At 48.3% G+C, this 19454-nt stretch overlaps 1 protein-coding gene across 6 annotated transcripts in view; it reads left to right on the plus strand.

Moving 5' to 3' along the window:
* The first annotated feature begins 13506 nt into the window (after nt 1-13506).
* The window catches only part of LOC119448018 (fat-like cadherin-related tumor suppressor homolog), a 653800-nt gene continuing 647852 nt past the window's right edge, over nt 13507-19454 (plus strand). For 5 of the 6 annotated variants that reach the window (XM_049666727.1, XM_049666730.1, XM_049666726.1 and 2 more), the window contains exons 1-4: nt 13507-13655; nt 14885-15084; nt 15145-18039; nt 18091-18226. In XM_049666727.1, coding sequence (XP_049522684.1) covers nt 14905-15084; nt 15145-18039; nt 18091-18226 — 3211 coding nt within the window. In that variant the 5' untranslated portion in view covers nt 13507-13655; nt 14885-14904. Of the gene's footprint in view, nt 13656-14884; nt 15085-15144; nt 18040-18090; nt 18227-19454 lie in introns of those variants that run through there. The other variant, XM_049666731.1, reaches the window with a different exon arrangement.

Here is a 19454-nt window from a genome sequence, read left to right on the forward strand (position 1 = left end):
AAAGGGCAGAGAAGAGGGTTCCTAGTAGCACGTCGACAGGTCCTGATGGCATCCCAATTATGTTGATAAAGACATTGGGCCCAAAATCTAAGAAAGCATTAAGAGAGGCAGTGAGCAAAATGATAATGGACGGTAAAGCCCCTGACGGGTGGAGACTGAGCAGGATGAGCATGATATATAAGGGAAAGGGGGACAAAGCCGACATAAACAACTACCGTCCCATAACAGTGACGTCAGTGGTTTACAGGGTGGTGATGCAGATTATAAAGGACAGACTGCAGGCATGGGTGGAGAGCGAGGAGGTGCTGGGGGAACTACAAAATGGGTTCCGAAAACAAAGAAGGTTAGAAGATAATCTGTTCTCATTGACACAGTGTATTGAAATAGCAGAAAAGGAACACAGGCCCCTATGGCTTGCCTTTCTGGGTATCAAGGGAGCCTATGACAGTGTAATCCAAAAGGATTTGTGGGACATACTGGGCACTCTAGAGGTGGAAGATGGAGTAAGAAATCTTTTAAAAGATATCTATAAAAGTAACAGGGTGCTTATAAAATGGGAAAACAAGGTATCTGGGCCTATAGAGATACAGCAGGGGCTTAGGCAGGGGTGCCCTCTGTCACCTCTGTTGTTCATGCTGTATTTACAAGGATTAGAGAAAAAATTAGAGAGGAGCGGACTTGGCTTCAACCTTTCCTTTTTCAAGCAAGGAGAATGGATTACCAGGACTGATGTATGCGGATGACATTGTACTTATGGCTGACAGCAAGGAAGACTTGCAGAGATTAATGGACATCTGTGGTAAAGAGGGAGATAGCTTAGGTTTGAAGTTTAGTAAAGAAAAATTGGCAGTCATGATTTTTAATGATAATCAGGGCAGCGAGCATAGGATACAGGAGGTTACGCTGGAGGTGGTGGATAAGTACAAATACAATAGGTACGAAGTGGTGAGAGGGATTTGGAAACGGGTGATGGTCCCTGGTTTGACTTTCGGCAATGCAGTCCTGTGCATGAGATCAGAGGTTCGAGCAAGGTTGGAAGTTAAGCAGCGAGGGGTAGGTAGACTGGCTCTGGGAGCACACGGAAATACACCAAATCAGGGGGTACAGGGTGACATGGGATGGACGTCATTCGAGGGCAGGGAAGCCAGCAGCAAGATAGAATTTGAGGAGCGATTGAGAGAAATGGCAGAAAAGCGGTGGGCAAGGAGAGTTTTCAGTTATTTGTACATGAGGAATGTTGATACAAAATGGTGGAAGCGGACCAGAAAATTGTCAATCAAATATTTGGACTGCAGGAGGGGTGCAAACCAGGAAAGAACGGTTAATAAAAAGGTTAAAGAAACAGAGGGGGGTCTGTGGAAAACAGGGATGCAGACGAAATCAGCACTGGGAACATACAGAACTTTCAAGCAAAAATTGCCAAAGAAAATATGTATGATAATTCTACGGGAAGCTCTTTGTTGTTTGAAGCCAGGACGGGAGTATTGCGGACTAAGATGTACCGAGTCAAGTACCAAGGTATAGACACGTTGTGCTGGGCGTGTGGAGAAGAGGAAACGGCTGAACACCTCGTACTTTTCTGTAAAGGCCTTAACCCTACAGTGCAAAGCAACGGGGCTGATTTTTTTCAAAGCATTGTGGTTTAGGGACAGTGAAGGCAAAATAGACTTTAAGCGGGTAGAAATAAGCAAACGGAGGTTATCTGATTGGTGGAAAAAATCAAGGCAGGGGTGAAATTTCACCCACCACAAATTACAAAATATGTTAATAGTCTTGGCTATAGGTGGCGTATGCCACCGCCCGATTTAAAGGGTTCGGCCTCATCCATCCATCCATCGGGGTCGTGCTGCCACCGCCGTTGCAGATTCCCTGTAGGATAACGCGGCAGCATCACGGGGTTGCTGCTGCGTCGTTTTTTTTTTTATTGCGATAGCAATTATATGGACACTTCAACTGGATTTCTGCCGTCGCCGTGGGGGGGGGGGGGGGGCGCACCTCTCTGCCAACAACCGCGTTCGTCGCTTGCCTGCACCGTCTCTTATCTCCACACGGCTCTGACCTTTGTATGTGCTGTGCATTCGCCGCTCAGTTTCCGTTGAAGCGATAGAACGCACGTATGTACCTTCGCCGTCTGCGGCGGATGCGATTGCTGCCAGCGTTTTGACAGTCGTTGTCTGCAGTCATCCCGTGTGTTCTATTTTTTTATCGGTTATGTGATTTTTATCTTACGTGGGTCATGCATTTGTGAGCTGTAGTAAAGATGCACTCTAAAACGAAGGAGAAAGCTGAACGCTGGTGCTTCGTTCCTGAGTGCAATTCAGGGTATACCGGTAGTCCGCAGAAAAAGTATCATTGTTCCCAGCATCGGCGTGCAAAGACGTGTTTCAAAATTAAGTGGGCTCGCACAATACCGAGATCTGACAGGCAACTCCAAGAGAATAAAATAAACTTCTCTTGGAAAGTTCTGCAAAGTTCAAATAAACTTGTTCCTGCATACATGTGTTTTACAGCGAAGCTATTAAGGGCTATATAGTTCGATCCCCCAGGATCGTGTCCGCATGTAAAAAAAAAGAAAAGAAAACTAGCATCATCAGCATTTCGGCTCCATGTGCGTGGCGGTTTCCCCCCAGTTGTGCCTTAATACAGGTGTCAATTACTCAACTATTATTGAGTAATGGATACAAGTAATACTTGTATTCCATTACTCCATTACATCCATTACTCAAGTAATACTTGAGTAATGGATTACCAGCTTGCCCGGAATGCTGCTCTCACAGGTGTCAAAACGGATGAGTAGCATATGACTGATAGGTCATGACATCAATAACATCACATGCTCGTCAGTTACGTCATGATTAACGATAATAAAATCATGTGTGGCGCATACCCGCATTGGATATGCGGGTGTGAACCAGGGACAACAAAGAAAGAGAGCACGAAAGAAAGAAGGAAGCTAAGAAAGAAATCACGTGGTGGCTCATGGATATGTGGCCATGAGCCGCCGAGAGGAGGAGGAGCGGGAGACATCTCGTCGCCCGGGCGGACTTGACGCAGCAAACGCTCTACTTGGCCATCGCGCCGGGCGACACCGGTGTCCTTGCTATTTGACGCTCAATATTGTGACTGGCTGATGAAGAAGACGTGTACGATTACTCCAAAGAAGACGATGCTCTTATTTTCGCGAGCTGAGCGGGGCGGCCGGCGCTGGAGCAGGCGCCGCAAGATGCCGGAGCGTACGTCCGCTCCGCAACATGGTGGACGAGGACGGGTCGTCGATTCTAATGAAGAGAAGCAATCGGCCTTCCGCCAGAACGCCTTGAAATTCACTTATGCCTCCTCTTCTTCGCTCGCGGTCCGAGCGCTCAAGCCCCAGTGCGCATCTTTGTCTTCACAATATATATATATATATATATACATATATATATATAATGTGTGTGTGTGTGTGTGTGTCAAGGAATAGAAACCCGAAAAATACCAGGATGTTATACCAATTAAGTTTCGGCCGGGGACCGGCCTCTGTCGGAGTGAAATAGTGGTATTTTCCCTATGTGCTTCTATTTTGTTTTGACCACGGACACAAGAGGAGAGAAGTGGACAACACGAACGCAGTTCTCCTTTTATTTTTTTTTTTTCGGCGTTCGTGTTGTACACTTCTCTTATGTCCGTGTCTGCACGCCTTACCTTTTAGCATTATGAATCCTGCGAATCGACGCTTCACACACACACACACACACACACTGTGAGGGCGAGGCTGGGGCGAGATGCTTGAGGCTGGGCATGAAGGCAGTAACGTCGACGCAGGTCGACATCTTTAATAACGTTGGCAAGGCATACAGAACAATACAAGGGCTAGCGCGCGCCAGCACGACTCAACACAACAGTCCTACATGGCAGCAGGGCAGACACTCACTCAGCTCTGCTCTCCAAGCTAAAGGCAGGAAAGCAGGGGAGAATGCCCGACAGGTGCTGCCATCTGTCGGGCGGCTGGCGAAGTGGGAGTCTCGGAGGTACCTCACATCCGGCCCCACTTTTATGATCAAAGTCCTCTTTGATTAAAATGGTCAACTAAGGCTAGGCAAAGGGGAGAAAATGCTAGACATGTACAACAGGCAATGTATGGCAATACTAGGCATGAATGGCAAAGCAGTAAAACGGAGGCATATATATGACAGGCAAATAGCAACAGACAAGGTAAGGCAATAAATGTTTTACATGGATTAAAGTCAAAATTGCGATGACAAACTCTAAAGGCAAAGACAAACTCTAAAGAAATTGCAACAGGCACAAGCACAGCACTTTCAAAAGTCCCCTTCATAGTCCTGAAGATGGGTGGGCGGTCTGCGCTGTCTGACTGGGCGCTGAGCGTTCAGCGGCAAAGCAGATGCAGTTTCTGAGCTACGTGACACACTGCTGGTTGATTGCTGTAGGCTGGGCGGTTCGCACTGCTGAGGGCACGAAGGCGAATCTTGTTCAGAGGACGAAGACAAAGTTGACGCTGTGTCTTCCAGGCACTTCACAGGCAGTGGCGGCACATAACGTTTCAGTTGTGAAACGTGCACTGTCCTTGGCTGAGCAGAGTGCCTGGTGGATGGACTTGAAACCTGGATGGCCCTAAATGTGGCAGGCGTAAGACGTTCTGCTAGGCGGTAGATGCCTCTGAAGCGAGGGGACAGTTTCTCAAGCCCTTGAAGCACAGGTTGTTGGCGACGGACCCACACAAAATCACCAACACTGAATGTATGTGGACGATGCATTCTGTCACAGATGAGCTTCCTGCGATCTTGAGCGTCTTCCCAGTTAGCCATGGCCTCAGTATGATGTGCTTGGACATCCAGAAGACGCTCTGTGAGCGAGGAGTTGCTCACTGGCCGGTAGCGTTCCGCTGGTAGCCTTGGGATGTACCCGTAGAGTAGCTCAAATGGACTGAAGCCATTGCTTGTATTGAGTGTAGTGTTTACAGCGAATGCTGCTTCCTCTTAGTTACGCATGACTGATTTTCTGGGGAGGCCTTGCTGCTTACACAACTGGAGAAGGAAAAGTACAGCACTAGCAATGCAAAAATATAGGCAAGTCTACATGGACTTTGGCTGTACAGCACGGCATCGGGCACTAAGTTTATGCAATGTTCCACACCTTTGAAATGGCCCATGTCATTCTCATCACGAGCAAATGTGAGATGATCTGAAAGGGTCGTAGATAGAGCTACTTGCTGCATCTCTGATAAGTCCTTTGCCACAAAAGCGGGAGGACGATCAGGATGAATTGTTATGGCTACTGTACCTTCTGGAGCAACAATGGCTTGTTCTGGCAGGCTTTTGCACAAAGGCTTCCAAAGGGGCTCCATTCCTGGGAGAGGTGCTTCGTGGAGACTGTCTGAACATTGCAATTCAGTACATTGTGCTAGGAAAGACTGCCGAGGAATTACTGCGCATGAGGCACGTGGATACAGCTTCTGCTGCGCCTGTATGACTGTGCCCGAGGCCAGATGGTGGATTTCGGCTGGATTTGGAGGCTCGAACACAAGTCTTGTATTGCTGGCACGAAACCAATCTTCACCCAGTATCACTGGCAAGACATTATTGCTGATCACAGCGGCTTCCACTAGAGCTGTTATGGGGCCCACTGTAATTTTCAGGCAGACCGTGCCTTCGGGATGCACACTTGATCCACCAACAACCGTTAGGGGCTCGCGTGTCCAAGGCATCAGTGGAAGATTCTTGATTGCAGACTTGGTCACTATAGTTATCTTGGACCCTGTGTCTGGGAAGGCGTCGCAGGGGCCCAAGAGTGCAATGTCAGCTGTAAAGAAGGAACACTCCAGATGGGAGCCATGGACGTCTTCCAAAGGGCTTGTGTGCAATGCAGGGGCTGCTGCATGACAGTCTCTTGCTTTGTTGGGCACTTTGATGCTAGGTGGCCCTTTTCGTGACACTTGAAGCAAACAGCTTCACTCAATGACTGTCCTGGGCGAAACGCAGGGACACCATAACGCTGTGACAGAGCCGAGTACTGAGCTTCCTGTTCAGCAGGCGGTAGATCTGCTATGCGACGGCTATGCGGAGGACTGGCAGGGCGGGACGGGGGCACATGGCTTTTCTTGAAACTGCTGACTGTTGGAGGTGCCGTTGAAGGCATTAAGGACGCAGAAGAGACTTGTCTGGATGGCGTAGTCCCGTTATTTTGACTGCGAAGAGTCTGCTCAGGAAGATCAGCCGGGTTGCTAGCGATCTGCATATGTTGCATTGCCCTGTCAAGCTGGGTGCATATATCAATGAAGCTGGTTATTGACGATGGGCGTTGCGCTGCTATGCTTGTTGCGGTTCCCGCGCACTGAATGCCGTGCAGGAGATATTCCACCTTCTGAGGCTCCGTCAGTGGCGCTGGACATTTCTCGATTACTCGAAGCTTTGCATAGGCATAGTCTCGAAGTGACTGAGAGCTGGACTGTACTTGGGACATAATTTGCTGCTGCCATTGCAGTAGAGTCAACTCGTCGGCGAATGCGTCCAGGAAAGCTTTACGCCACGTATCCCAAGTCGGGAACTGCACGCCAAGAGTCAGGTGCCAGTTTTTCGCAGTGCCTCTCAACTTGCTTGCGGCGATGAGGCGGGTTGTTTCTGGCGACCACGAAGTGAGCTGCTGCGTTCGTTGAATCTCCTCAATCCACAAACGAGCACTTTGCTTGTGGCAGTTCTCGAACAATGGCAGTGTAGACGATACGTCGGGCATGGTTGTCACTTGTAGCTGTGGCAAGGAAGGGGCCTGGTACCGCGGTGACATTGGCGAAAATGGCGTTCCAAATGGTGGCTGGGGGTACCGTGGAGCCGTTACAAAGCCGGGTGTTGTTACAAAAGGCTGCGGTTCCTGTGGCGGCGAAAAAACTTGCGTTCGCACGGCTACGGCGTCGCAAACGAGCGGCGGCGTGGGGTAGGACCACGGTGGCGGTGGGACGTACGAGGCGGGCGCATACACTTGCGAGGTTGCATCTGGAATTGCTTGATAAACCGTCGGAGTAAGGTGCGAGGCAGGGAACTGCACGCTGGTCGAGGAAACTGGCGCCGAGGCCGGTCTCGGTGCTTGTTTCGGAATCGCTGCACGATCTTCCTCCAGGCACGCTGTCAAACGTTGAATCAGATCGTCTCTTGACCCGGTAGCGTCGATTCCGCGGCGAATGAGCTCAGTTTGCAGAAACTCCGTGCTGAAGCATGCGACGGTGGCAGCGTCGACTTCGGCCCAATTCAATCCCGGCATGGCGCTTACTTGGCGGGAGCAGGAAGGTAGACAATAGCGGCGACTAAGCGGGCTTGACGGGAGCGGCGGCACAGCGTGAGCGAACGGCGAGGCGAGATTCTTAGTCGACTGCGCCAAATGTGAGGGCGAGGCTGGGGCGAGATGCTTGAGGCTGGGCATGAAGGCAGTAACGTCGACGCAGGTCGACGTCTTTAATAATGTTGGCAAGGCATACAGAACAATACAAGGGCTAGCGCGCGCCAGCGCGACTCAACACAACAGTCCTACATGGCAGCAGGGCAGACACTCACTCAGCTCTGCCAATGCCTCCTTTACCAGTAAAGGAGGCATTGGCTCTGCTCTCCAAGCTAAAGGCGGGAAAGCAGGGGAGATGGATGGCTGGATGGATGAGGCTGAACCTGGCTGAACCCTTTAAATCGGGCGGTGGCATACGCCACCTAGCCATGACTATTAACATAATTTGTACTTTGTGGTGGGTGAAATTTCACCCCTGCCTTAATTTTATCCACCAATCAGATAACCTCTGTTTGGTTATTTCTACCCGCTTAAAGTCTATTTTGCCTTCACTGTCCCTAAACCCCAATGCTTTGAAAAAATCAGCCCCGTTGCCTTGCACTGTAGGGTTAAGCCCCTTACAGAAAAGTATGAGGTGTTCAGCCGTTTCCTCTTCTTCTCCACACGCACAGCACAACGTGTCTATACCTTGGTACTTGACTCGGTACATCTTAGTCCGCAATACTCCCGTCCTGGCTTCAAACAACAAAGAGCTTCCCCTAGAATTATCGTAGATATTTTCTTTGGCAATTTCTTGCTTGAAAGTTGGTATGTGCCCAGTGCTGATTTCGTCTGCATCCCTGTTTTCCACAGACCCCTCTCTGTTTCCTTAACATTTTTCTTAACCGCTGTTTCCTGGTTTGCACCCCTCCTGCAGTCCAAATATTTGATTGACAGTTTTCTGGTCAGCTTCCTCCATTTTGTATCAACATTCCTCATGTACAAATAACTGAAAACTCTCCTTGCCCACCGCTTTTCTGCCATCTCTCTCAATCGCTCCTCAAATTCTATCTTGCTGCTGGCTTCCCTGCCCTCGAATGACGTCCATCTCATGTCACCCTGTACCCCCTGATTTGGTGTATTTCCGTGTGCTCCCAGAGCCAGTCTACCTACCCCCTCGCTGCTTAACTTCCAACCTTGCTCGAACCTCTGATCTCATGCACAGGACCGCATTGCCGAAAGTCAAACTAGGGACCATCACCCCTTTCCAAATCCCTCTCACCACTTCGTACCTATTGTAATTCCACAGTGCCCTATTTTTCATCACAGCTGCATTTCTGCTACCTTTAGCCGTCACATATTTTTCATGTTCCGTTAGGTACTCAGCCCCATTGTTTATCCACACTCCAAGATATTTGTACTTATCCACCACCTCCAGCGTAACCTCCTGTATCCTATGCTCGCTGCCCTGATTATCATTAAAAGTCATGACTGCCGATTTTTCTTTACTAAACTTCAAACCTAAGCTATCTCCCTCTTTACCACAGATGTCCATTAATCTCTGCAAGTCTTCCTTGCTGTCAGCCATAAGTACAATGTCATCCGCATACATCAGTCCTGGTAATCCATTCTCCTTGCTTGAAATAGGAAAGGTTGAAGCCAAGTCCGCTCCTCTCTAATTTTTTCTCTAATCCTCGTAAATACAGCATGAACAACAGAGGTGACAGAGGGCACCCCTGCCTAAGCCCCTGCTGTATCTCTATAGGCCCAGATACCTTGTTTTCCCATTTTATAAGCACCCTGTTACTTTTATAGATATCTTTTAAAAGATTTCTTACTCCATCTTCCACCTCTAGAGTGCCCAGTATGTCCCACAAATCCTTTTGGATTACACTGTCATAGGCTCCCTTGATATCCAGAAAGGCAAGCCATAGGGGCCTGTGTTCCTTTTCTGCTATTTCAATACACTGTGTCAATGAGAACAGATTATCTTCTAACCTTCTTTGTTTTCAGAACCCATTTTGTAGTTCCCCCAGCACCTCCTCGCTCTCCACCCATGCCTGCAGTCTGTCCTTTATAATCTGCATCACCACCCTGTAAACCACTGACGTCACTGTTATGGGACGGTAGTTGTTTATGTCGGCTTTGTCCCCCTTTCCCTTATATATCATGCTCATCCTGCTCAGTCTCCACCCGTCAGGGGCTTTGCCGTCCATTATCATTTTGCTCACTGCCTCTCTTAATGCTTTCTTAGATTTTGGGCCCAATGTCTTTATCAACATAATTGGGATGCCATCAGGACCTGTCGACGTGCTACTAGGAACCCTCTTCTCTGCCCTTTCCCACTCGCTTTGTGCCAGTGGAGCCACTGCACTGACTAGTCCATCCTCACCTGATTGAGCACATGCTATGTTTCGTTCTTTAAATTTTTCTGTCATCATTGTTCTTATATGTTCCATTGCCTCATCTCCCTCTAGTCGAACACCTTGAGCTGTAACTATAAACCTCTGCTCTAGGCTAGTCTTATTACTCAAGGAGTTGAGATGTTTCCAAAATTTCTTTGCTGCTTTTCTATCCTTTTTGTTTACTTCTGACAACCATTGGCTCCCCTTTCTTCTGATCTTCTCATTGATCAAATTGGATGCTCCCCTTCTACAGTTTAAGAAGTTATTCCATTTTCTGCCTACTTCTGGTTCACCCCTCTGCTTTGAATATCTGTGTTCCCTGGATGCTTCCTGACGTTTCTCTATGGCCTTCTTAATCTCCTCATCCCACCAGCTCTTGGGTTTACGTCTTCTGTTTCCTTTTGTCCTGACTCGTACCTTAGTAAGCTCTAGCTCAAATAGCCCTGTTAAATTTGCATATGTCCATTCTGTTTTTGTATCCTCTGAAATTGCTTCAATTTGCTGGGTTGCTATTTCAAGCTGCTTTTCCGAGTAAAATATCCCACCTGGTTGTTCATCTTGCCTCCTACCTACTTTCATTTCCCTTCTAAAACTCACCTTAATACGTTTGTGATCACTACCTAGACTTCTGGAGCCATATTCATCTATGCTCATTACATTTAGCCTATCGTGCATCCTATGTGACATTAGTGCATAATCTATCGTCGACTGCAGGCTCCCTACCTCCCATGTTATGTGCCCTTCACACTTCTCAGTACTGTTGCATACAACTAAGTCATGCATGCATTTAACACATATCCAGCATCATGTTGCCTGTTGAGTCTGTGTACCCGTCCATGTCTTCTATGTGTGCGTTCATATCTCCTAGTATAATAATCTCGCACCCTTCTCCTAGCTCATTAATGTCACTTGATATGCATTCCAGCATTTTTTTGTTTTCCTCTTTGGCATTTGCTCCTGTCCACAGGTATACAAAGCCAAGCAGTGTCTGCTCTACTGCAACTTTCCCTTTTAGCCATAAATGCTCCTTGCATTCCTGTTTGACCCTTTGCCAGTTCATACTTTTATGAATGAATGCACCAATTCCACCCACTTTTCTGCTGCCCTCTGTTCTATTGCAATATTTCCATGCATAGTCAGGATTACAGGGAGGTTGCTCCATGTCCCTAAGATGTGTCTCCACAAACCCGTATACCATCAGCTTTTCTTGCCTTAGTTGCTCGTCTATCTCCTCCCACTTCAGCCTATTCCTGCCACCTTGCATGTTAATGTAACCTATGTCAGAATGACCTTGCCTCTGGTGCTTACGTCTATTTCTTCTACCGATTCTACGTTTCTTGAATCTTGGAGCCTCTCTGGGTCCGTCTTCGTCTACACTGCCCGACAGATGGATGGATGGATGGATGAGGCTGAACCCTTTAAATCGGGCGGTGGCATACGCCACGTAGCCATGACTATTAACATAATTTGTACTTTGTGGTGGGCGAAATTTCACCCCTGCCTTAATTTTATCCACCAATCAGATAACCTCTGTTTGGTTATTTCTACCCGCTTAAAGTCTATTTTGCCTTCACTGTCCCTAAACCCCAATGCTTTGAAAAAATCAGCCCCGTTGCCTTGCACCGTAGGGTTCAGCCCCTTACAGAAAAGTATGAGGTGTTCAGCCGTTTCCTCTTCTTCTCCACACGCACAGCATAACGTGTCTATACCTTGGTACTTGACTCGGTACATTTTAGTCCGCAATACTCCCGTCCTGGCTTCAAACAACAAAGAGCTTCCCCTAGAATTATCGTAGATATTTTCTTTGGCAATTTCTTGCTTGAAGGTTTGGTATGTGCCCAGTGCTGATTTCGTCTGCATCCCTGTTTTCCACAGACCCCTCTCTGTTTCCTGAACCTTTTTTTTAACCGCTGTTTCCTGGTTTGCACCCCTCCTGCAGTCCAAATATTTGATTGACAGTTTTCTGGTCAGCTTCCTCCATTTTGTATCAACATTCCTCATGTACAAATAACTGAAAACTCTCCTTGCCCACCGCTTTTCTGCCATCTCTCTCAATCGCTCCTCAAATTCTATCTTGCTGCTGGCTTCCCTGCCCTCGAATGACGTCCATCCCATGTCACCCTGTACCCCCTGATTTGGTGTATTTCCGTGTGCTCCCAGAGCCAGTCTACCTACCCCATCGCTGCTTAACTTCCAACCTTGCTCGAACCTCTGATCTCATGCACAGGACCGCATTGCCGAAAGTCAAACTAGGGACCATCACCCCTTTCCAAATCCCTCTCACCACTTCGTACCTATTGTAATTCCACAGTGCCCTATTTTTCATCACAGCTGCATTTCTGCTACCTTTAGCCGTCACATATTTTTCATGTTCCGTTAGGTACTCAGCCCCATTGTTTATCCACACTCCAAGATATTTGTACTTATCCACCACCTCCAGCGTAACCTCCTGTACCCTATGCTCGCTGCCCTGATTATCATTAAAAGTCATGACTGCCGATTTTTCTTTACTAAACTTCAAACCTAAGCTATCATCCCTCTTTACCACAGATGTCCATTAATCTCTGCAAGTCTTCCTTGCTGTCAGCCATAAGTACAATGTCATCTGCATACATCAGTCCTGGTAATGACTGTTTAATCCATTCTCCCTGCTTGAAATAGGAAAGGTTGAAGCCAAGTCCGCTCCTCTCTAATTTTTTCTCTAATCCTTGTAAATACAGCATGAACAACAGAGGTGACAGAGGGCACCCCTGCCTAAGCCCCTGCTGTATCTCTATAAGCCCAGATACCTTGTTTTCCCATTTTATAAGCACCCTGTTACTTTTATAGATATCTTTTAAAAGATTTCTTACTCCATCTTCCACCTCTAGAGTGCCCAGTATGTCCCACAAATCCTTTTGGATTACACTGTCATAGGCTCCCTTGATATCCAGAAAGGCAAGCCATAGGGGCCTGTGTTCCTTTTCTGCTATTTCAATACACTGTGTCAATGAGAACAGATTATCTTCTAACCTTCTTTGTTATCGGAACCCATTTTGTAGTTCCCCCAGCACCTCCTCGCTCTCCACCCATGCCTGCAGTCTGTCCTTTATAATCTGCATCACCACCCTGTAAACCACTGACGTCACTGTTATGGGACGGTAGTTGTTTATGTCGGCTTTGTCCCCCTTTCCCTTATATATCATGCTCATCCTGCTCAGTCTCCACCCGTCAGGGGCTTTACCGTCCATTATCATTTTGCTCACTGCCTCTCTTAATGCTTTCTTAGATTTTGGGCCCAATGTCTTTATCAACATAATTGGGATGCCATCAGGACCTGTCGACGTGCTACTAGGAACCCTCTTCTCTGCCCTTTCCCACTCGCTTTGTGCCAGTGGAGCCACTGCACTGACTAGTCCATCCTCACCTGATTGAGCACATGCTATGTTTCGTTCTTTAAATTTTTCTGTCATCATTGTTCTTATATGTTCCATTGCCTCATTTCCCTCTAGTCGAACACCTTGAGCTGTAACTATAAACCTCTGCTCTAGGCTAGTCTTATTACTCAAGGAGTTGAGATGAATGCCCGACAGAATGCCCGACAGGTGCTGCCATCTGTCGGGCGGCTGGCGAAGTGGACGTGGGAGTCTCGGAGGTACCTCACAACACACACACACACACGCACGCACGCACGCACGCACACACTCATGTGCGTGTGCGAGTGTGCGCCCGCTGTGCTGGTCGCCGCCCTAGAGAGACTGGCTACAGCTACAGACGCAGCGAGCGATGGCAGTAGTCCCTAGGTGGGCACGTGATTACAAAGGCGATATCAACGGCAGCGTCGCAGCGTGACTTGTGTCTAGGTATGGTCTAGGGAAATCTAGGGAAGGTGCGGTGCTTAACAGCGGCAGTGGTGCCACTGGCGGAACAGCATCAGGGAGGTCAGCGGCCGTCTCAGTGGGCCGCCACCACCGCCACCGCCACCACTTTGTGACCGCGCCCGGCGCCAGCGCAAGAGGCACACAGGTGGGCCATTGCGCTCCTCTTTGCCACAAGAAGTTGCTTGGCGCCTAGTAGCTTCCGTGACAGTCAGTGACGCGTGTTTCCGTCTCGTCATTGCCTGGCCTGCTTATCAAAGCCTTCCCGATTTGAACGGCACCGCGCGCGCTGTGGTTCTGCCGCGCGCGCGTTCCGCACGGTCCTGTTTTTTTTTTTCTTCGCTAATGAAGAGCGTAAAAGAATAACATTTGCCGACTAAAGGCAGTTATCTGATAACAAACAAGCTTACAGTTCACCGTCGTTTGAGCTAAAGCTAGAGAGCCTGACAGACTGCGCCCCGCGATAGTGGGTCAACGTGCTGCTGTGTTTGTCTGACATGCGGCACGAGAGCGGTGGGCTGCCGGAGAAGGCTAGAGTCCTCAAGTGTTTTGTCTGCTGCGTTCACATAAATAGTTATTTCTACCTTCAGCTTTTATAAGTTAATATTGACTAGTGGCAGCACGTCAAAACTTTCTGCTTCACTGTTAACTATGGTGTCGTTAGTGTTCGTAGTAGTCTTGTGCGCTTTAGCTGGCCGCTTGCTGTCGGGAAGTATTCTCTGAGCATTACGTAGCAGAGCTCTCTGCGAAAGATGTGCACTAGATATGTACTTGGCTAGTTAAATGTGAGGGTCGCTCACGGTAACGACGCAGTAAAGGCGTCAGTGCTCTTTGCAACGGCATCTTGCAAGTGCTCGGTATTAAGGATTAAGCCAGACTGTCGCGTGCTGTTCAAGTCGCGCAGCCGTTTCCGCCCTTGAAATATATAGTAACCAGTAGCGCACCCAGGATCTCAGCCAAGGGGGCGGGGTAGCAAGCACTTTGCATAATATGCAGTTTCCTTGCTTTAGTCTGAGGAATCCAACACCAAATAAAATGTCTAATAATAATAAAGACACCAAGGATGATGACGATGTTTATTTCTTCAGCGTTTTACTCAAAGTAAGTTAAGAGTGAATGAATAAATACAAGACAGCGATAGTGTTTTTGTTAATCAGGAAAATTCGACCTCAAGCCACCCCCTGAATTTTCATGGCAATGTGAACAGAGCGCTGCAGGTACACGTTGGACTGGTGGGGCTGGAAGCGGCGGGGGGGGGGGGGGGGGGGGTTATAACATCCCCCCGCCGTTGTTGCGCCACTGATAACGACAGCTGCTTAGTACTGCTCTCGAATAAGTTTTACAATGCTTCCTGCCTTAAATGGGTGTGCGTTTCAGCTGAACATGCCTAGGTGACCATGGGCCTGCAGCTGCTGCTGCTGCTGCTGGTGGTGGCTGGATGGCCAGTGGTAGGCAGCGAGCGGCTGGCTTTCACGCGCAGCCTGTACAAGGCTAGTATTCCAGAGAACTCTGCACCCAAGCGCTATGTCCAGCCAACTGAGAAGATGGGTGTCCATGTGGACAGCTCTCACTTGCAGGTAAGTTGTTGCATGTGGCTGAAATTCTGAGCTGAAACTAAAGAGGTACGCTGGGCGCAGGTCCGCTACAAGATTGTTGCTGGCGACAAGGAGCGGCAGTTCAAGGCAGAAAGCAGACTGGTGGGGGACTTCTGGCTCCTCCTCATACGGACCCGCACAGAGAGCACAAGTACAGTGGCCTTGAATCGGGAATACGAGGATACGTACCGTCTCCGAGTAAAAGGCTCAGTGCACGACACCTTGCATCTGCGACGCCTGCCTGATGTTCACTGTGAGGTGCTGATAGAAGTCACCGACAAAAATGACTTAAGTCCATTGTTTTTCCCCACCTGGTACAACGTCACTGTACCTGAGGACACACCCCTTCACAATATCTTGGTAAAGCTGAATGCTTATGATCCAGATTTGGGTGTCAATGGAGCAATATACTACCGCCTGCTAGAACCATTACGGCAGTTTGCTGTCCACCCAACAATGGGAACAGTCTTGCTGACACGACCGCTAGATTTCCAGAAAAAGCCTATCCACCATCTGACTGTAGTTGCAGAAGACAGAGGCCCAAAGCCCAGGACTGGCAGCATACTCAAGTCAAGTACAGCCCAAGTAGTAGTGCATGTGGAACCGGTCAATAGACACAGACCTGCTATCTTTGTGCGCCATGTCCATGCACTGGTAGATGCTCCTGAGGTATGGGCTGTGGTAGTTGTGACAGATGATGACCCTGGCATTCATGGCACAATTGGTGGACTAGCCATTGTGGATGGGGATGCGGATGACCACTTTACTGTGGTGGCTGGCTCTCAGCCGGGAGAATTTAATCTGCGCATTGACCCACAGCGTCCATTAAGCCACAGGAGCTATACACTGACGCTCAGGGCTTGGGACCAAGGTGTACCTTCTCAGTTCACAGATGAAAAGGTTTCCATTAGCCCCTCTGAGCTGAATAGTGTGGTACCTCAGTTGGAGCACTCTCAGTACGAGGCTGATGTGCCTGAGGAGGCTCCTCCTGGTACTCCCTTGGTGCAAGTAAAAGTGCGTGGCTCAATGCCTGTCGTCTTTCGCATTGAGTCTGGAAATGAAGACAGCCGTTTTGCTTTGAACACGGCTACCGGTAGGCTTAGCACAGCTAACTGGCTGGACCACGAAGCAAAGGCTAACTACTCACTGCAAATCAGTGTCGCCAATATGGCTGCTAGAGGCACGCACCTTAAGGCTGTTGCTACAATTAATATACGAGTGCTCGACTGCAATGACCACGCACCTGTCTTTGACCCCAGTCCTGTGGAAATTTTGTTGGAGGAAAATAGACCAGTTGGAACCAAGATCTTCACAGTTCATGCTCACGATGAAGATGAGGCAGAAAATGGCTATGTGAGCTACAGCCTCGTCAACTTGAATGCAGTGCCTTTTAGTGTTGACCCATTTAGCGGAGAAGTTTCGACGACTGAAGTACTGGACTATGAAACCATGCGGCGTAGCTACATGCTGCGCATTCGTGCCACAGATTGGGGTGCGCCTTACCAGCGGCAGGCAGAAATGGCCCTCCTTGTGACGTTGAGAGATGTCAATGACCACAGGCCCCAATTTGAAAAGGTTGACTGTGTTGTTCGTGTGTTGCAGGAGGCAGCTGTTGGCACTCAAGTGCTGACGCTGTCAGCTGTTGACTTTGATGATGGCGGCACAGGCAGAGTGTACTACAAGATGGATGCCAGCACTGATAGTGCTTGCTTTTACCTGAATGCTAGCACGGGCGTGCTGAGCTTGGCGTGCAGACTGCAGCGGCTCGCTCATGTGAATGTGACGGCAACAGATGGTTACCATTTTGCTGATGTGATGACTGTGCTGGTGCGCCCTGTGGACCAACAAGCTTCTGTGAAATGCAAAGATGCTGGTGTCATTGACAAGTTGCGCCACCAACTGCAGCTTTCAGAGCAGAAGAATGCCCAAGGCAATGACCACGGTGAACCAACTGCAGCCAGCTTTCTGGAAAATCGACATAGTCCACAGCTCAGTTGGCCTGGGGAGCTGGCTGTGAACGAAAGCACACCACTGGGCTCTGTGCTAGGCTACATCAAGGCCAAAGACCCAGATCACGGCTACAATGGCCGCCTAGTGTATGTCATATCAAATGGGGACCAGCATTCCTGCTTTCTGGTAGATATGCATACTGGGGCACTTGTACTTGTTGCTGCTCTCGACTATGAGCTTGCACCTTCCCACTTGTTGAATGTGACTGCCTATGACCAAGGCCAACCCCCAAGGTCAACCTCTCAAACCATGTTTGTGCGGGTACTTGATGTCAATGACAATGCTCCACTGTTTGAGAAGCCGGCCTACAGCTTCGTGATCAACGAGGATGCTCCTAATGGGACATCTGTTGCTCGCTTGAGGGCGACAGATGGTGATCAGGGGCTCAATGCAGAGCTGCATTTCATCCTCAGCTCTGAGCAGTTCCACATAGACGGTGGGACTGGTCTCCTGACAGTATCTGGACCACTTGACCGAGAGCACCATGACAGACACCTGCTCACTGTCACAGTGACTGATGGGGCGCTTCAGGATCCACTCTCCTCCACAGCCACTGTCAGCATTGTGCTGAGGGATGTTAATGACAATGCACCACATTTTGCACGGGCCCCATATGTGGTGAGGATCCGGGAAGACCTGCCTGTCGGCACCCTGGTGACATCAGTGCATGCTGAAGATGCAGATTTTGGAGAGAATGGCAGAGTGCAGTACTCCTTGGATGACCAGCATGCTGCAATCTTTGATATTGACCCCGATACTGGTCTTGTGCGGCTGGCTGCCATGTTGGACTTCGAAAAGTGGCGGCTATACAATGTGACAGTGCAAGCTCGTGACTGTGGGGACCCACCCTTCACCAGTGCAGCAAACTTGATAGTTGAAGTTGAGGATGTCAACGAGAACCTGCATGCACCAGTTTTTGCTGAGCAGGTGAGAGCAAAAGCCCGGCTAAGAAGTGATTACAATCATGGTATGTTGCAGGTGACCAGTACCAGTGTGTATGAAAACCAGCCTCCTGGCACGCTTGTCATCACCTTGGCAGCTACAGATGAGGATGGCGTCACATATACCATCACTGGTGGCAATGGCCTGGGCATGTTCAGCATAGACAGCAATGGTGCGCCTTGGGTTTCCTAAATCGGTGCATGCAAATGCTTTGCCATGGCATGCGACTGAGTGCAGGTGTTCTTGACTTTGCGAAATATTTTGCGAAAGGAAATTGAGTGCTTATGGGCCATGCATATGGCGGAGTTTCTTGGCACATAATTACATAATTTAGAAAAAGTACCCTAGCCTCATGCAACACATATGCATCAAGCTGTAATTTTCTTCAGTGCTGTAGAAGCTGCAAGCAGCCTCTAATAATAACTTCAGGTCTTGTCTGCTTGGAATTTTCATGTACCTGCAAGTACAGCTATACAGAATTTATCACTGCATTTACTCGCTGTGTGTGTGTGATGTGTATGACAGGAAAAGCATGGTTGTATAGTTAAACCTCAATATATGGATATAATGACATAAAGCTATGTTTGTTTGATATAATGTTTGTTGCCAATGCTTACGTGTAACGAATACGTGCTTATAACAAATATAAAATATAAAGACTGTATATTTGTGTCGGATGTAATTTCATTATAATGACTCTGATTGTGTGGCATATGCAACTTTGTGTCTTTTTCATTCCCTGAAGGCTTTTGTTGATGGGAAGTTGTTTGTTGGTTGCTTTACTTCACTAAGCACTTAGTTAGAAATCTGGCTATCTAATGTCATGCTCCTTGGCAAAATAAATAAAAAGAGAAAAACATTTCTGATCGTTAGTTGGCTTCGAATTGATAATACAAGCACTGTACTCTGCAAGTGTACTGCATTACCCCTAAAAAGAATATTACTCCTTTCGTTCACTAATGCTTTTAACAAGTAACATTAAAGGTATCAACAGAAACCAGAAAATCCCTTCTTTTGTGGTTGAAATAAAACATGAAAAGTACCATTAACAAAATGCGCTTTGCTTGCAATATACGAGCTCCATTGTGTAGCGCAGAAAGGTATTAGCTAAGTCCATGTCCTTTGATGACACTATTTTCTAAATCAAAACAGCAAGCTGGCAAGTTGGTAGGTTAACATCTTCGTAAACGAACAGTGCAAAACAGACAGACAAATATTCCGAGTATGAGGGGCATGGTTTCCTGGGGCGCGATCTTGTACGCGTTCCAAAATGGAACGGAGGCGGGCCCGTTCCATCGAGCCGCACACGATTGGTCAATTTGAACCGTGACGATCAAATGGGCCTTTTTCACGGGAGTCTTCTGCGCATGCGCACCGGAAATGATTTGACGGCGCCTCTC

Source organism: Dermacentor silvarum, chromosome 4 (genome assembly GCF_013339745.2).
Source record: "Dermacentor silvarum isolate Dsil-2018 chromosome 4, BIME_Dsil_1.4, whole genome shotgun sequence".
Lineage (NCBI taxonomy): Eukaryota > Metazoa > Arthropoda > Arachnida > Ixodida > Ixodidae > Dermacentor > Dermacentor silvarum.